General features: G+C 39.9%; 1 protein-coding gene across 1 annotated transcript in view; it reads right to left on the bottom strand.

Annotated features, from left to right (window-relative positions):
- Window positions 1-14,941: 14,941 nt before the first annotated feature.
- HSD17B11 (hydroxysteroid 17-beta dehydrogenase 11) overlaps window positions 14,942-15,965 on the bottom strand; it is a 51,448-nt gene continuing 50,424 nt past the window's right edge. Inside the window, exon 7 of the mRNA XM_049885766.1 lies at window positions 14,942-15,712. Within this exon, the coding sequence (XP_049741723.1) occupies window positions 15,622-15,712 (91 nt within the window). The 3' untranslated portion in view covers window positions 14,942-15,621. The remainder of the gene's footprint in view (window positions 15,713-15,965) is intronic.

The following is a 15,965-nucleotide window of genomic DNA, read 5'->3' as shown; positions in this document are numbered from 1 at the left end:
TTGGGCCTGTTTATCTGAGGAGCAGTTCTACACCATGTTTCGCAATGAAATTTCACCTCTGGAAATAATTCTAAAAGTGTTGTATCAGCTAATGTTCTCTTGGTATTGTTCTACAAGCTGTTTTTTGGTGTGTGTTTGTATTTGCTTGTTTGTTAGTTTCCCATGAAAGAAAGAAACAGAGAGATGCTATTAAATACATTTAAATAAAGCATGAGCCAAGTATGTAAATTTAGCCGTTTGATTTGTTTATCCACAGAGACTTCATCTCTGGTAGAGTTATTCAGCAAAAGTCAGCATCAATATTTCAGTTAGCTGATCATATTACATGTGTGTCCATTACCCCGAAAACCTCTTGATCTTGAGATTTTGTTTTAGGTTATATAAAACAATTAGTTGCCTTTGTGATGATATTGGAAAGATCATAGACCAGGAGGGAGAAGTCTTCACTTAAATGTGGTGTGACTTCAGGCGGCCCTGTTTACTTTCTCTGTGCTACCGTTCTGTCATCTGGAAAATAGAGATAAAAATAAACCCTGCTTTACCCAAAACAGACCTTCTCGCACCACAACCCCAAAGCTCACACCCTCACACAAGGTGGTTCTAAGGATCCAGTGAGGGAGCATGTATATGAAATGACTTTGCAAGTAGTAAGTAGCTATAAATATCAAAATAGTAATAGTTTAAATTTATCAAGCACTTACTATATGCCATGGGGGGTGGTGCAAATGGTTAGGATGCTCAGCTGCTAACCAAAAGGTTGGAGGTTCAAGTCCACCCAGAGGCACTTCAGAAGAAAGACCTGGTGATCTGCTTCTGAAAAATCAGCTGTGGGGATGGGGGTGGGGAGGAATTACATTGAACAGATGAGGAAAATAATGCCTAGGGAAGTTAAGTAATTTGCTGACAGTTTCACAGCTGGTAAGAGGTACAGGGAAAATTCAAGCCCAGGCAGTTTGGCTCCAGAGCCTCAACTTTTAACTTAGACCAGTGGTTATAAACTTCAAGCACTTTTTTTTACTTCATTTTTTGCTGTGCTTTAGGTGAAAGTTTACAACTCAAGTTAATTTCTCACACAAAAATTTATACACCTATTGTTATGTGACACTAGTTGCAACCCCTACAATGTAACAGCACAGTCCCCCTTTCCACCTCGGGTTTCCCATGTCCATCCAATCTGTTCTGGTCCCTTCCTGCCTTCTCATTCTGCCTCTGGACACGAGCCACCCATTTGGTCTGGTGTATCTGCCTGAACTAAGAAGCACACTCTTCATGAGTATTATTTTAAGTTTTATAGTCCATTCTAATTTTTGTCTGAAGAGTGGGCTCTGGGAATGGTTTTAGTTTTGGGTTAACTGAGAGCCTGGGGACAATGTTTTCTGGGGCTCCTCCAGTCTCACTCAGACCATTAAATATGGCCTTTTATGTGAATTTGAGTTCTGCTCCACACTTTTGTCCTGCTCCATTAGGGATTGTCTGTTACATTCTGTCAGGGTGGTCATTGGTGGTAGCCCGGCACCATCTAGTTCTTCTGGTCTCAGGCTGATGGATCTCTGGTTTACGTGGCCCTTTTGTCTGTTGAGCTAATATTTTCCTTGTGTCTTTTGTGTTCTTCATTCTCCTTTGCTCCAAGTGGGTTGGGATAAATTGATGCACCTTAGATGGTATCTTGCAAGCTTTTAAGACCCCTAGATGCTACTCGCCAAAGTGGGATGCAGAACATTTTTCTTTTTTTTTGTACTTTAGATGAAGGTTTACAGAACAAACTAGTTTCTCATTAAACAGTTAGTAACACATACTGGTTTATGACATTGGTTGAAAACCCCATGGCATGTCAACACTCTCCCTTCTAAATCTTGGGTTCCTTATTACCAGTTTTCTTGTTCCCTCCTGCCTTCTAGTCATTGCCCCAGGGCTGGTGTGCCCTTTAGTCTCTTCTTGTTTTATGGGCCTATCTGATCTTTGGCTGAACGGTGAACCTCAGGGGTGGCTTCATTACTGAGCTGAAAGGGTATCCAGGGCCATACTCTCAGGGTTTCTCCAGTCTCTGTCAGGCCAGCAAGTCTGGTCTTTCTTTTTGAGTTAGAATTTTGTTCTACATTTTTCTCCAGCTCTCTCTGGGACCCTCTATTGTGATCCCTGTCAGAGCAGTCGGTGGTGGTAGCCGGGCACCATCTAGTTGTACTGGACTCAGTCTGGTGGAGGTTGTGGTAGATGTGGTCCATTAGTCCTTTCCCCTGTGTCTTTAGTTTTCTTCGTTCTCTCTTGTTCCCAAAGGGCTGAGACCAGTGGATTATCTTAGACGACCACTCAGAAGGTTTTAAGACCCCAGATGCTACTCACCAAAGTGGAATGTAGAACATTGTCTTTATAAACTATGTTATGCCAACTGAGCTAGATGTTCCTGGAGACCGTGGTCCCCACAGCCCTTAGCCCAGCAATTTGGTCTCTCAGGGAGTTTGGATGTGTCTAGGGAGCTTCCATGACCTTGCCTTGTACAAGTTGTGCTGACTTCCCCAGTATTGTGTACTGTCTTGCCCTTCACCAAAGTTACCACTTATCTATTGTCTATTTAGTGTTTTTCCATCCGTATCCCTTCTCTCCCTTGTAACCATCGAAGATCATTTCTTTATGTGTGTAAACCTTTTCATGGGTTTTTACAATAGTGGTCTCAATTATTTGCCTTTTTGTGACTGACTTATTTCTTTCAGCATAATACCCTCCAGATTCACCCATGTTATGAGATGTTTCACAGACTCATCATCATTCTTTATCATTGTATAATACTCCATTGTGTGAATGTACCATAGTTTGTTTATCCATTCATCTGTTGATGGGCATCTAGGTCGTTGCCACCTTTTTGCTATTGTGAACAATGCTGCACTGAGCATGGGTGTACATATGTCTATTTGTGTGTCGACTCTTATTTCTCTAGGATGTATTCCTAGGAGTGAGATTGCTGGATCATATTTTATTTCTATTTTTAGCTCTCTAAGGAAGTGCCATATCATTTTCCAAAATGGTTTTTATCATTTTGCATTCCCAGTAGCAATGCATAAGAGTTCCAATCTCCCTGGAACCTCTACAACATTTGTTATTTCCTGTTTTTTTGATTTGTGCCAGTAATGCTGGGGTGAGATGGTGTCTCATTTTGGCTACTCTGTCCCTCAAAGTGTTTGGTTGTATTCAGGAAACTTCTTAGTTTTTGCTTTAGTCCAGTTGTGTTGACTTGCCCTGTATTGTGTGTTGTCCTTCCCTTCACGTTAGATAATTCTTGTCTACTATCTAGTTAGTGAATTCCCCTCTCTCTCCCCACCCTAGTAACCATCAAAGAATGTTTTCTTCTGTGTTTCAACCTTTTCTTGAGTTCTTATAATAGAGGTCTCACATAATATTTGTTCTTTTGTGACTGCCTACTTTCACCCAACATAATGCCTTCCAGATTCATTCATATTGTGAGATGTTTTGAGGATTCATCATTGTTCTTTATCGTTGTGTAGTATTCCATTGTGTGTATGTACCATAATTTGTTTATCTATTCTTCTGTTGATGCGCATTGTCATGGATTGAATTGTGTCCCCCATATATATGTGTCAACTTGGTTAGGCCGTGGTTCCCAGTATTGTGTAGTTGTCCTCCATTTTGTGATAGACATAATTTTCCTATGTGTTATAAATCCTAATCCCTGTCTGTGGTTAATGAGACAAGGTTAGATTATGTTAAAGAGGATTAGGGTGGGATGTGACACTGTCACCCAGGTTGCATTGCTGATCCAATGTAAAGGGAGTTTCCCTCCGGTGTGGCCTGCACCACCTTTTATCTTACAAGAGATAAAAGGAAATGGAAGCAAACAGAGAATTGAGGACCTCAAACCACCAAGAAAGCAGGGCCAGGAGCAGAGCACGTCCTTTGGACCTGGGGTTCCTGTATGGAGAAGGTCCTAGACCAACAGAAGATCGATGAGAATAACATTCCTCCAGAGCTCACAGAGAAGGAAAGCCATCTCCTGGAGCCAGTGCCCTGAATTCAGATTTCCAGCCTACTGGACTGTGAGAGAATAAAATTCTCTTTGTTAAAGCCATTCACTTGCGGTATTTCAGTTATAGCAGCATTAGATGACTAAGACAGCCGTGATTTGCCGTATTGCGTGATTGTCCACAATTTTCTGATCTGATGTGGTTTTAGCATGTGTTGTAAATCCTACATCTGTGATGTTAATGGGAGCCCTGGTGGTGTAGTGGTTAAGACCTCAAGCTGCTAACCACATGGTCGTCAGTTCAAATCCACCAGCTGCTCCTTGGAAACCCTATGGGGCAGTTCTACTCTGTTATATAGGGTCGCTATGAGTCAGAATCAAGTAGATGGCACCCAACAACAACATGATGTTAATGAGGTGGGATTAGTGGCAGTTATGTTAACAAGTCAGGACTCAATTTACAAGATTAGGTTGTGTCTTTTTTTTTTTTTTTAAGTGAACATAGCTTCAAGATTTTATTGTTTTGATAATAAAACAAATGAAGCTTAGAACTGGATCACTTGGCCTTTTCTTATCTCCTCCCAGTTCAAAATGCTTGCATCTCTTAATAGCCAGAGTTCTCTTAGATCTGCAGTTGGGCTCAACACATTTAAGCCTCAACACAATCTTCTTAGTAGTTTTAGACTTATTCTGGAAAATCAGCTTAGTCTGCCCACCATATACACTCTACTTCCTGTCATAACGCTGCTTTCGCTGGGCATATAGAGAATCCTTGCCCTTCTTGTACTGTGTCACTTTGTGGGGTTGGTGCTTGTCACACTTCTTACAGAAAGTCTGGTGGGTTTTAGGAACATTCACTATATTTGCTGAAGTGCTCTCGACACGAAAAGCTGGTTGTGTCTTAAGTCAATCTCTTTTGAGATATTAAAGAAGCAAGCAGAGAGACAGGGGACCACATACCAACAAGAAAACAGTGCCAGAAGCAGAGCACGTCCTTTGGACCCAGAGTTCCTCTGCTGAGAAGCTCCTAGACCAAGGGAAGATTGATGACAAGGACGTTCCTCCAGAACTAACAGAGAGAGAAAGCCTTCCCTTAGAGCTGGCACTCTGAATTTGGACTTCTAGCCTCCTAGACTGTGAGAGAATAAATTTCTCTTTGTTAGAGCCACCCACTCATGGTATTTCTGTTACAGCAGCATTAGATAACTAAGACAAATAGTCTCAAGGGATCCTCTAGCCTCTACTGGTTTAGTAAGTGTGGCCTTTTAGAAATTTGAGGTTCGATCTACATTTTTCTCCCATTCTGTTAAGGACCATCGATTGTGTCTCTGGTCAGAACAGTTGTCAGTGGTTCTTCTTATTCTTTTCGTCTCAGGATAAATGAGGCCATGGTTCATGTAGGCTATTAGTCCTGTAGGCTAGTTTCTTAACTTTGAGTCTTTGGTTACCTTCTTTCTCTTTTGCAACTGGAGGCACTTTTGCTTCCCCATTGGAAATTTAGCAAAGTCTGGAGACATTTTTGGTTGTCACAACTAAGGGCATGCTACTGGTATTTAGGGGCAGAGGCCAGGGAAGCTGGTAAACAACTTATAGGGCACAGGATGGCTCTGTGCTTTGAAAGAAAGAATTATCCAGCCAATAATGTCAATAGTGCTGATGTTGAGAAACCCTGACTTAGACTATGCCATATTACTTTTGAAATAATATAATTGATTTTTCAAGGTTGAAAATTTGAACCCTAACTGTATTTATAAACAAAGACTACTTGTACCATATACTTTTTTTTTTTTTTAAGTGTTGTATTTTCGGTGAAAGTTTACACAGTGAAGTATGTTCCCATTTAACAATTTCTTTTTTATATATACATTATTGTTCAGTGACATTGGTTACATTTTCCACATGTGTCAACATTCTCATTATATCCATTCTGGTTGCTCTGTTTCCATTAATCTAGCTTCCCTTCCCACCCCCTTTCTCATCTTTGCTTTAGGGTAAATGTTGACCATTTGGTCTCATATAGATTACTTTTTTTTTAGTTAAAAGAGCACAATATGTTATTTAGCTGAAAGGTGACCTCTGGGAGAGGTTTCAGTTCAAAGTTTAAAGAGTATCTCTGGGCCATAGTCTGAGAGGTTCCTCTTGTTTCTATTGGTCCAGTTGCATCCGGCCTTTTTTTTTAAAAAAAATAAGGTACCATATCATTTTTTTAAAATAATTTTTATTGTACTTTGTGAAAATTTACAAATCAAGTCAGTCTGTCACCCAAAAACCCATATACACCTTGCTACATACTCCCAATTACTCTCCCCCTAATGAGACAGCCCGCTCTCTCCCTCCACTCTCTCTTTTCGTGTCCTTTTCGCCAGCTTCTAACCCCCTCCACTCTCTCATCTCCCCTCCAGGCAGGAGATGCCAACATAGTCTCAAGTGTCCACCTGATCCAAGAAGCTCACTCCTCACCAGCATCCCTCTCCAACCCATTGTCCAGTCCAATCCCTGTCTGAAGAGTTGGCTTTGGGAATGGTTCCTGTCCTGGGCCAACAGAAGGTCTGGGGCCCATGACCACCAGAGTCCTTCCAGTCTCAGTCAGACCATTAAGTCTAGTCTTATGAGAATTTGGGGTCTGCATCCCACTGCTCTCCTGCTCCCTCAGGGGTTCTCTGTTGTGTTCCTTGTCAGGGCCGTCATCAGTTGTAGCCGAGCACCATCTAGTTCTTCTGGTCTCAGGCTGATGTAGTCTCTGCTCTGGTTCATGTGGCCCTTTCTGTCTGCTGGGCTCATAATCACCTTGTGTCCTTGATGTTCTTCATTCTCCTTTGATCCAGGTGGGTTGAGACCAATTGATGCATCTTAGATGGCTGCTTGCTAGCGTTTAAGGCACCAGATGCCACTCTTCAAAGTGAGATGCAGAATGTTTTGTTAATAGATTTTATTATGCCAATTGACTTAGATGTCCCCTGAAACCATGGTCCCCCGACCCCTGCCCCTGCTATACTGGCCTTTGAAGCATTCAGTTTATTCAGGAAACTTCTTTGCTTTTGGTTTAGTCCAATTGTGCTGACCTCCCCTGTATTGTGTGCTGTCTTTCCCTTCACCTAAAGTAGTTCTTATCTACTATCTAATTAGTGAATACCCCTCTCCTACCCTTCCTCCCTCCCCCCTCTCGTAACCACAAAAGAATGTTTTCTTCTCAGTTTAAACTATTTCTCAAGTTCTTATAAGTGGTCTTATACAATATTTGTCCTTTTGCAACTGGCTAATTTCACTCAGCATAATACCTTCCAGGTTCCTCCATGTTATGAAATGTTTCAGAGATTCCTCACTGTTCTTTATCGATGCATAGTATTCCATTGTGTGAATAAAACATAATTTATTTATCCATTCATCCTTTGTTGAGCACCTTGGTTGCTTCCATCTTTTCGCTGTTGCAAACAGTGCTGCAATAAAGATGGGTGTGCATATATCTGCTCTTGTAAAGGCTCTTATTTCTCTAGGATATATTCCAAGGAATGTGATTGCTGGATGGTATGGTAGTTCTATTTCTAGCTTTTTAAGGAAGTGCCAAATCAATTTCCAAAGTGGTTGTACCATTTGACATTCCCACCAGCAGTGTAGAAGTGTTCCAATCTCTCCACAGCCTCTCCAACATTTATTATTTTGTGTTTTTTGGATTAATGCCAGCCTTGTTGGAGTGAGATGAAATCTCATTGTAGTTTTGATCTGCCTTTCCCTAATGGCTAATGATCGTGAACATTTCCTCATATATCCGTTGGCTACCTGAATGTCTTCTTTAGTGAAGTGTGTATTCATATCTTTTGCCCATTTTTTATGGGTTATTTGTCTTTTTGCTGTGGATGAAGACTATTGAATATACCAGGTTTGAATATTAAATATTGGACTGCCAGAAGACTGAACAAACCTATCCTGAAAGAAGTACAGCCAGAATGATCTGTAGAAGCAAAGATGGCAAGACTTCATCTCATGTACTTTGGACGTGTTATCAGGAGAGTCCAGTCAATGGAGAAGGACATCATGCTTGATAAAGTAGAGGGTCAGTGAAAAAGAGGAAGACTCTCAACAAGATAGATACAGTGGCTGCAACAATGGGCTCAAGCATAACAATGATTGTGGGGATGGCACAGGACTGGGCAGTGTTTCCTTTTGTTGTACACAGGGCCACTGTGACTCGGAACCAACTCAATGGCAGCTAACAAAAACAGCAACAACAAACCAAAGCCAAACCTGTTGCGGTAGAGTCGATTCCAACTCACGGTGACCCCATGTGCTACAGAGTAGAACTGCTCCATAGAGTTCTCTTGGCTGTAATCTTTACAGAAGCAGATTGCCAGGCCTTTCCTCTAAGGTGCCACTGGGTGGGCGACTGTTTTGGTTAGTTGTTCTTGCTAGTTGTCTTGTTGATTCTGAGTCATGGTGACCCCGTGTGTGCAGAGTATAACTGCTCCATAGGGTTTTCAAGGTTGTGACCTTTCAGAGCAGATTGCCACCAGGTCTATCTTCTGAGGTGCCTCTGGGTGGGGGTGATAAGAGGTTGAATTTTGGATATATTTTCAAGGTAGAATGAAAAGAAGTATTTTTAAATGGATGTGAGGAGTGAGAGAGAAAGAGATCAAGGATAACACAAATTTTTTTTTTAACTTGAGCAATTAGAAAAATGGGGTTTGGGAGTAGGTTTGAGAGAACATGAGCAGCTCAGTTTGGGCAATACTGAGCTTGAAATGCCTGTGAATCATACAAACAGAGATACCAAGAAGGCATTCGGATATGTGCCTGGAGTTCAGAAACGAGGCCAGGCTGGAAATATAAATGTGGGGATGATGATTAATACTGAATGTATGTGGTGAGGAGTAAGGATTTTGGTGAGGTGGGGGATGAAGGTGAGGGAAAGGAAGGAGACAGATATGACTCCAGATTCTGGGCTTCGGCACTTGTTGGAAGTACCATTCTTTATTGGGGAACTCAGATGGAGTAGAAAAGTTTAGCATGTGCTGATTTTAAGGCATTTATTTAAATGACGGCAGTTAATTATTTAACTGAAATCGGGTGTTATGCAGGAAATTATGTAGCCTAATTTAGACCTTTTATAGATGAGGAAAATGAGTTTACAAAACAGCTAGCATGCATTTAATTGCCCAGTGCTCTTTCTGCAGTACTATTGTTAGCTGCTGTTGAGTTACCCCTAACTCTTGGTGACTCCACGTACAATGGAATGAAAAGCTGGTTGGTCCTGTGCCATCTGTTGTGGATCAGGCTATTGTGATCCATAGGGTTTTCATTGACTATTTTTTGGAAGTAGATTTCCAGGCCTTTCTTCTGAGTCTATCTTAGTCTGGAAGCTCTACTGAAACCTGGTCAACATCACAGCCAAGCAAACCAACACTGACAGACAAGTGCTGGCTGTGTGAGGTACATTGTCCAGGAATCAAACCTGGGTGTCCTGCATGGAAGAAGAGAATTCTACCACTGAACTACTAATGCCCCCAATCCAAACCAGTTGCTGACAAGGTGATTCTGACTCATAGTGACCCATGTGTGTCAGAGTAGAACTATGTTCAGTAGCGTTTTTAATGGCTGATTTTTTGAAAGTTGGTCACCAGATCTTTCTTTGGAGATGAGTCTGGGTGGACTCGAACCTCATGTTTTGGTTACCAGCCCAGTGTGTTAACTGTTTGCATCACCCAGGACTCCTTTTTTGCAGTACTAAGGCACCTATAGTTATAGGGAAGACTATGTAAGTATAAGGCACATCTCCTTGTTCTAGGCTTGGACAGGCAAGAAAATTGTGGCAGTCAGATTGGCTATAGCATCAAATGTTGTTGTTGTTAGGTGCCATTGAGTCGGTTCCGACTCATAGCGACCCTGTGCATAACAGAATGAAACAGTGCCCAGTCCTGCACTATTATCACTGTGGTTGAGCCCATTGTTGTAGCCACTGTGTCAATCCATCTCATTGAGGGTATTCCTCTTTTTCACTGACCCTCTACTTTACCAAGCATGGTATCCTTCTCCATTGAGTGGTCCCTCCTGACAACATGTTCAAAGTATGTGAGAGGAAGTCTTGCCATACTTGCTTCTAAGGAGCACTCTGGTTGTACTTCTAAGACAGATTTGTTTGTTCTTTTGGCAGTCCATGGTACATTCAGTATTCTTGCCTGACACCATAATTCAAAGGCATTGATTCTTCTTTGGTCTTCCTTATTCATTGTCCAGCTTGCACATGCATATGAGGCAATTGAAAACACCATGGTTTGTGTCAGGAGTACCTCAGTCCTTAAAGTGACATCTTAGCTTTTTAATACTTTAAGAAGGTCTTTTGCAGCACATATACCCAATGTAATAAATTGTTTGATTTTTTTTATGATATGTTTAAATTATATTCATTTACCCCAGACAGAAAATAATGATAATGAATGCAAATATAATTATTGGTAATTTCTCCATATTGAGACAACTACTCAACATTACCATGTGTATCCTTTCAGTTTCTTCCTGAGAATATATTACAAATTTAGAATTCTCCCTTTTTATTGTGCTTTACATGAAGGTTTAGAGAGCAAATTAGTTTCTCATTAAACAATTAATACACATACTGTTTTGTGACATTGGTTGCCAACCCCACGATGTGTCAATACTCTCCTATTCTCGACCTTGGGTTCCCCATAATCAGCTTTCCTGTCCCCTGCCTTTTCATTCTTGCCCCTGGGCTGGTGTACCCATTTAGTCTCATTTCATCTTACGGGCCTGTCTAATCTTTGGCTGAAGGGTGAACCTGAGGAGTGACTTCAATACTGAGTTAAAAGGGGGCCACAGTCATTGGGTTTCGTTTGACTTCTTGACTGCTGATTCCTTGGGCATTGATTGTGCATCCAAGTAAAATGAAATCTTTGACAACTTCAATCTTTTCTCCATTTGTCATGATGTTGTTTGTTGGTCCAGTTGTGAGGATTTTTGTTTTCTTTATGTTAAAGTGTGATCCATACTGAAGACTGTAGTCTTTGATCTTTATCGGTAAATGCTTCAAGTCCTCTTCACTTTCAGCAAGCAAGATTGTGCCATCTGCATATCACAGGTTGTTAATGAGTCTTCCTCCAATCCTGATGCCCCGTTCTTCTTCATATAGTCCAGGTTTTTGGATTATTTGCTCAGTATACAGACTAAGTATGGTGAAAGGATACAACCCTGACGCACACCATTCCTGACTTTAAACCACCAAGTATCCCTTTGTTCTGCTCAAGCAATTGCCTCTTGATCTATGTACAGGTTCCTCTTGAGTACGATTAAGTGTTCTGGAATTCCTATTCTTTGAAATATCCATAATTTCTTATTATCCACATAATTGAATGCCTTAGCATAGTCAATAAAACACACGTAAACATCTTTATGGTACTTTTTGCTTTCAGCCAAGATCCAGCTGACATCAGCAGTGATATCCCTACTTCCTTGCCCTCTTCTGAATCCAGCTTGAATTTCTTGCAGTTCCCTGTCGATATACTGCTGTAGCTGCCTTAGAATGATTTTCAGCAAAATTTTACTTTTGTATGATATTAATGATATTGTTTGATAATTTATGCATTCAGTTGGATCACCTTTCTTTGCAATAGACATAAATGTGGATCTCTTCCAGTAGAGTGGTCAGGTAGTTGTCTTCCAAATTTCTTGGCATAGACTAGTGAGCACTTCCAGTGCTGCATTTGTTTGCTGAAACATCTCAACTGGTATTCTGTCAATTCCTGGAGCCTTGTTTTTCACCAATGTTTTCAGTGCAGCTGGGACTTCTTCCTTCAGTACCATCGGTTCTTAATCACATGCTACCTCCTGAAATGATTGAATGTCAACCAATTATTTTTGGTACGATGGCTCTGTGTGTTCCTTCCATCTTCTTTGGTGCTTTCTGTGTCATTCAGTATTTTGCCCATCGAATGCTTCAGTATTGCAATTCAAGGCTTGAATTTTTTTTCTTCAGTTCTTTCAGCTTTAGGAATGCAAAGCATGTTGTTCCCTTTTGGTTTTCTAACTCCAGGTCTATGCACATGTCATTATAACACTTTACTTTGTCTTCTTGAGTCCCTCTTTGAAATCTTCTGTTCAGCTCTTTTACTTCATCATTTCTTCCATTGGTTTTAGATGATCGACATTCAAGAGCAAGTTTCAGAGTCTCTTATTGACATCCATTTTGGTCTTTTCTTTCTTTCCCGTCTTTAGCATAAATGAAAGTTCCTGTCTACTTCAGAAAAGGTTCTGGTGTTCAGTGTGCACTAAGACCATACCAAGGTTGACTTATATTTTTAGGATTCAGCATTTTAATTTCAAGGAACTTAAGACTATAACAATATTACACTAGGTCAAAAGTGAACTTTCCCCAGGCATCTGTATTGTAACATTTTAGTCCTCCTCAAAATAATTCATAGGCTGAATAGCTTCAATTACCGTGAAAATTCCTGATGAATTTTAGAATATTGGGTTTTGGAACATTGATTGAATAGCATGGAAAGTTTGGATAAAAGGAAATAGAGGGTGTTTAGGGCAATGATTCAACTCTGAGAATTCCACTGAGTCTGTATGATTGTGACGTCAGATGAACCTGCATCCAAATCCTGAGCTCCATGTCTTACTAGCTGGGAGATTTTGGGTAAGTTTATTCATGTTCTCTGAGCTGTATTTAGCTCATCTATAAAATGGGGATAATTATCTCTACCATATAGGATTGTCCGAGGGAGTAAATCTATGACCAAGTCTGGGTGATAAATGTTCTTCTTTTCCCATGGTGAAGACCCTGTTAGACAATTACTCACTAGCCCCATGTTGAAGATATACTGAGGGTCAATTTTAACCCATTTCCTTAACCAGATTTCCCATTCTTCCTAATCCTCATTTCCAATAAAAATGGTAGAATTTAGAGAAGTGGAAATGGTGGCATGGAGGTAGGGTTGGGGAAGAAAGCAAGCATGGGGAGATTCTCAAGGGAATAGGGGAGACACCAGTAAAGCCTTGCAGTCCTATAGCAGGGGCCCAGGTTGAAGCCAGCGTCCCAGATGAAGGCTTTGTGGTGTGTCCAGCGAAGTTGGGTTCCTTACAGCAGTTAGGATTTCTGGATCCCACAAGAAAGAGCTGTCTGTCACCAAGGGATCCCCTAGTTTAGGACCATGGAGTACAATGATAGCTGGCATTCAGGAGTCTTTTCCCTTTTACCCCAAGACAATGTAAGCCTCTTTGATTATGGTGTGACCCTCAGAAGCAGCCCTAAGGATGGCTGAGATTGACTGCCACTAAACTGTTGAGAAATGGGTTCAGAGTCAGGATTCAGTTTATTCAAATAACACTGAAAAGGTTCCAGACTTAAAGTCTGAACTTGGTGAATTAAAGCAAGGTTTTAAAAAAACACAAAAACAAAATTCAGAGCCCCTACCATAGTCATTCACCTGCCCGGAGAGTAGGACTCCAGACTCTAAGATTTTTTTTCTGGGCTTCTGCTACTCCTGCTAAGTTCACAGCTATTTAAAATCCTTCTAACAATTCTTACCCAAAGGATTGCTGGGGAATTAAATGGCAAACTGTGCCTGGCACATGATTAATAAGGGAAACCAATTACCATTCTGTAAGCATAATATCCAAAAATGTTTATTCATCATAATGATTAATGCCGAAGTTCACCCAAGTGTTAATTTCCGACAAGCATAGTAGGAGACATGTTTTTTGTGAAAAGGGGAAGTTATTAGTACAATTCAGGTCTGAGTTATCTTAGTGAAGTCTCACTAAAAAGCTTTCTTCTAGCCTACTTAACTGTCAGATGGTTGACAAGCTGGACCAGGTATAATTTAACCAAAAGAATAAACAACTGAATATTTCAAAGTGTGTTAGAAGCTGACTGTAACAGACTTTCCACCTTCCAGTGTCATTCTCAGGTATTAGGATAGGTATTTAGGTAAATCTATCAACTCTGTGGAGATTCCAGTGGAGTACAGTCCTGAATAACCCTAGAGTGCTAATAGAGTGTAGCTACTTTACGGAGAGAAATCTAAGAACTTTATTCAAAAGCAGGGATATTTTAAAAAGCAGGCATTTTTGACTCAGATATGTATTTATATCAACTAAGTGCAAAATGTAGTCAGATAGCAATTGTATTTTGATTCTGTGTTAGAGGACGGTAGTTGTTTGGAAAGAGGGAGATTCTTACTATAGGAATGATGCCTTCTGAGGAATTTTCTTATGTTATAGAATCTATAAGATGCCCTAGTGGTGTACTGATTAAGCACTTGGCTGCTAACTGAATGGTCAGTGGTTGGAATCCACCAGCAAGCAGCTCCTTGGGAGAAAGGGCCCAGCAATCTCCTTTCGTAAAGATTAGTCTAGGAAACCCTCTGCAACAGTTCTACTCTGTCACATGGGGTCGCTATAAGTTGGAATCAACTCGATGGCACCCAACAACAATATAGAATCTATAGTGAAACCTTCCTTAAGCAGATTATCACACTATCTTTATCTGCAGCGGCACTGATAAGATTACTTCACAAATGAGCTAATACAAGTCAAATGTTTAGGAACTGGACCTGAAACATGGTGAGTAAATAGTAGTTTCTGCTTAGAATATGGATCAAAATCTTTCACCCTGAAGTTTGTTAACCTAAATGTAGCTTATTTGTAGGGGTCATTGATGATTCTGCCTTGTTTTCTGATTATGAACTTCCTAATATAAGGATCAAAGGTCTTCACTTTGTGTGTATATGTCTGATATACTCTTGAAAATATTTTTCCTTAATAGAAACCTAACAAACCTACTTGTTTCTAATTTATAGGTCTGACCTTACAGTCCCATCTCACTGTGCCTCAAAACCAAGAAACTTCCAGACACGAAAGAGGAAAAAGCCCATTGATTAGGTCATCCATTTTCCTTTAATTTGAAGGTTAATTAATCATTCTCTGGTCAAGATAAAAAGACGGAAACACCAAAAGTTTAAGTTTGATCCATTTATTATTGTTGCCATTTATGTACAAATTCTTCTTACTCTCCACCTCAAATTTCAATGACGTTTCTATACTTGCAATGGGTATCCAGCTCTGGTTTCCTTGTGTTGAAATGTTTGGTATTAAAATGAGAGATATCTCTCAGGAAACAGACTGGTAGTGTGTAGGATAAGATGTTCAATAGCTATTTCTTACATTACTTGAAATTCATTGTGATATGCCTCCTGATACAGTCTTTCATTATATTTAGAGAGGTTGAAGCTTCTGATTAGGTACAATAGAAAAGGAAACATGTTAATTACCTAAAATTATATTTAAGTGTAATTACAAATAAAAATATATCTTAAACAATTGTAGTATAAATTATGCAAAGTTTTCACAGGAGCCACAAAATCTTGGGAATGACTGCCAAAAAAAAAAAAAATATTTTCCCATCTTCCATAAGGTCAACTCCTAAGGTATTTCTCTCTTGTGTCATATGAAATCAGCTTTCAGCTAAAGAGCAGGTGGTGGTAAACGACAACTGCCAGAGCCACAAGAGATGGCATTGAAGGAAAAAAGGTAGTTAGGAAAAGCAGAGGTTCAAACATGTATTAAAATTCTGATTAACATTAAATGAAATCAACTTAAGAGCCTAGTACCTATCAGTTTGCAAGAAAATCAGGTACTTATTGTTTTTTAACTTTATATCCAATATCTGCATCAAACTTAACATTTATCTTTCGTTTTAAAATTGCCAAGAAACGCTCAGGAAAGATCCTAAAAAAAAAAAAAAAAAAAAGAATTAGGAAATTAAGTACATTTGCAAAATATCTTTTTTATTTTTTTAAATACTTCCTTTTAAAATACTTCTATTTAATTTATCATATATCATGTCCATGTTCATCTTAAAAGATCAAGAACTTTAACTCTAAGTTACTGCTATATTTTTTCCCATTAAGTCCATTTCCTTTTCAAAAGGAGGGTGAATCCTTCTTTAGAGTAGGATTGACCTGAAATATTTAGTTTTTAA

Source organism: Elephas maximus, chromosome 5 (genome assembly GCF_024166365.1).
Source record: "Elephas maximus indicus isolate mEleMax1 chromosome 5, mEleMax1 primary haplotype, whole genome shotgun sequence".
Classification (NCBI taxonomy): domain Eukaryota; kingdom Metazoa; phylum Chordata; class Mammalia; order Proboscidea; family Elephantidae; genus Elephas; species Elephas maximus.
Note: the sequence above shows the minus strand (reverse complement) of the source record. Positions and strands in the feature narration are given on the sequence as shown.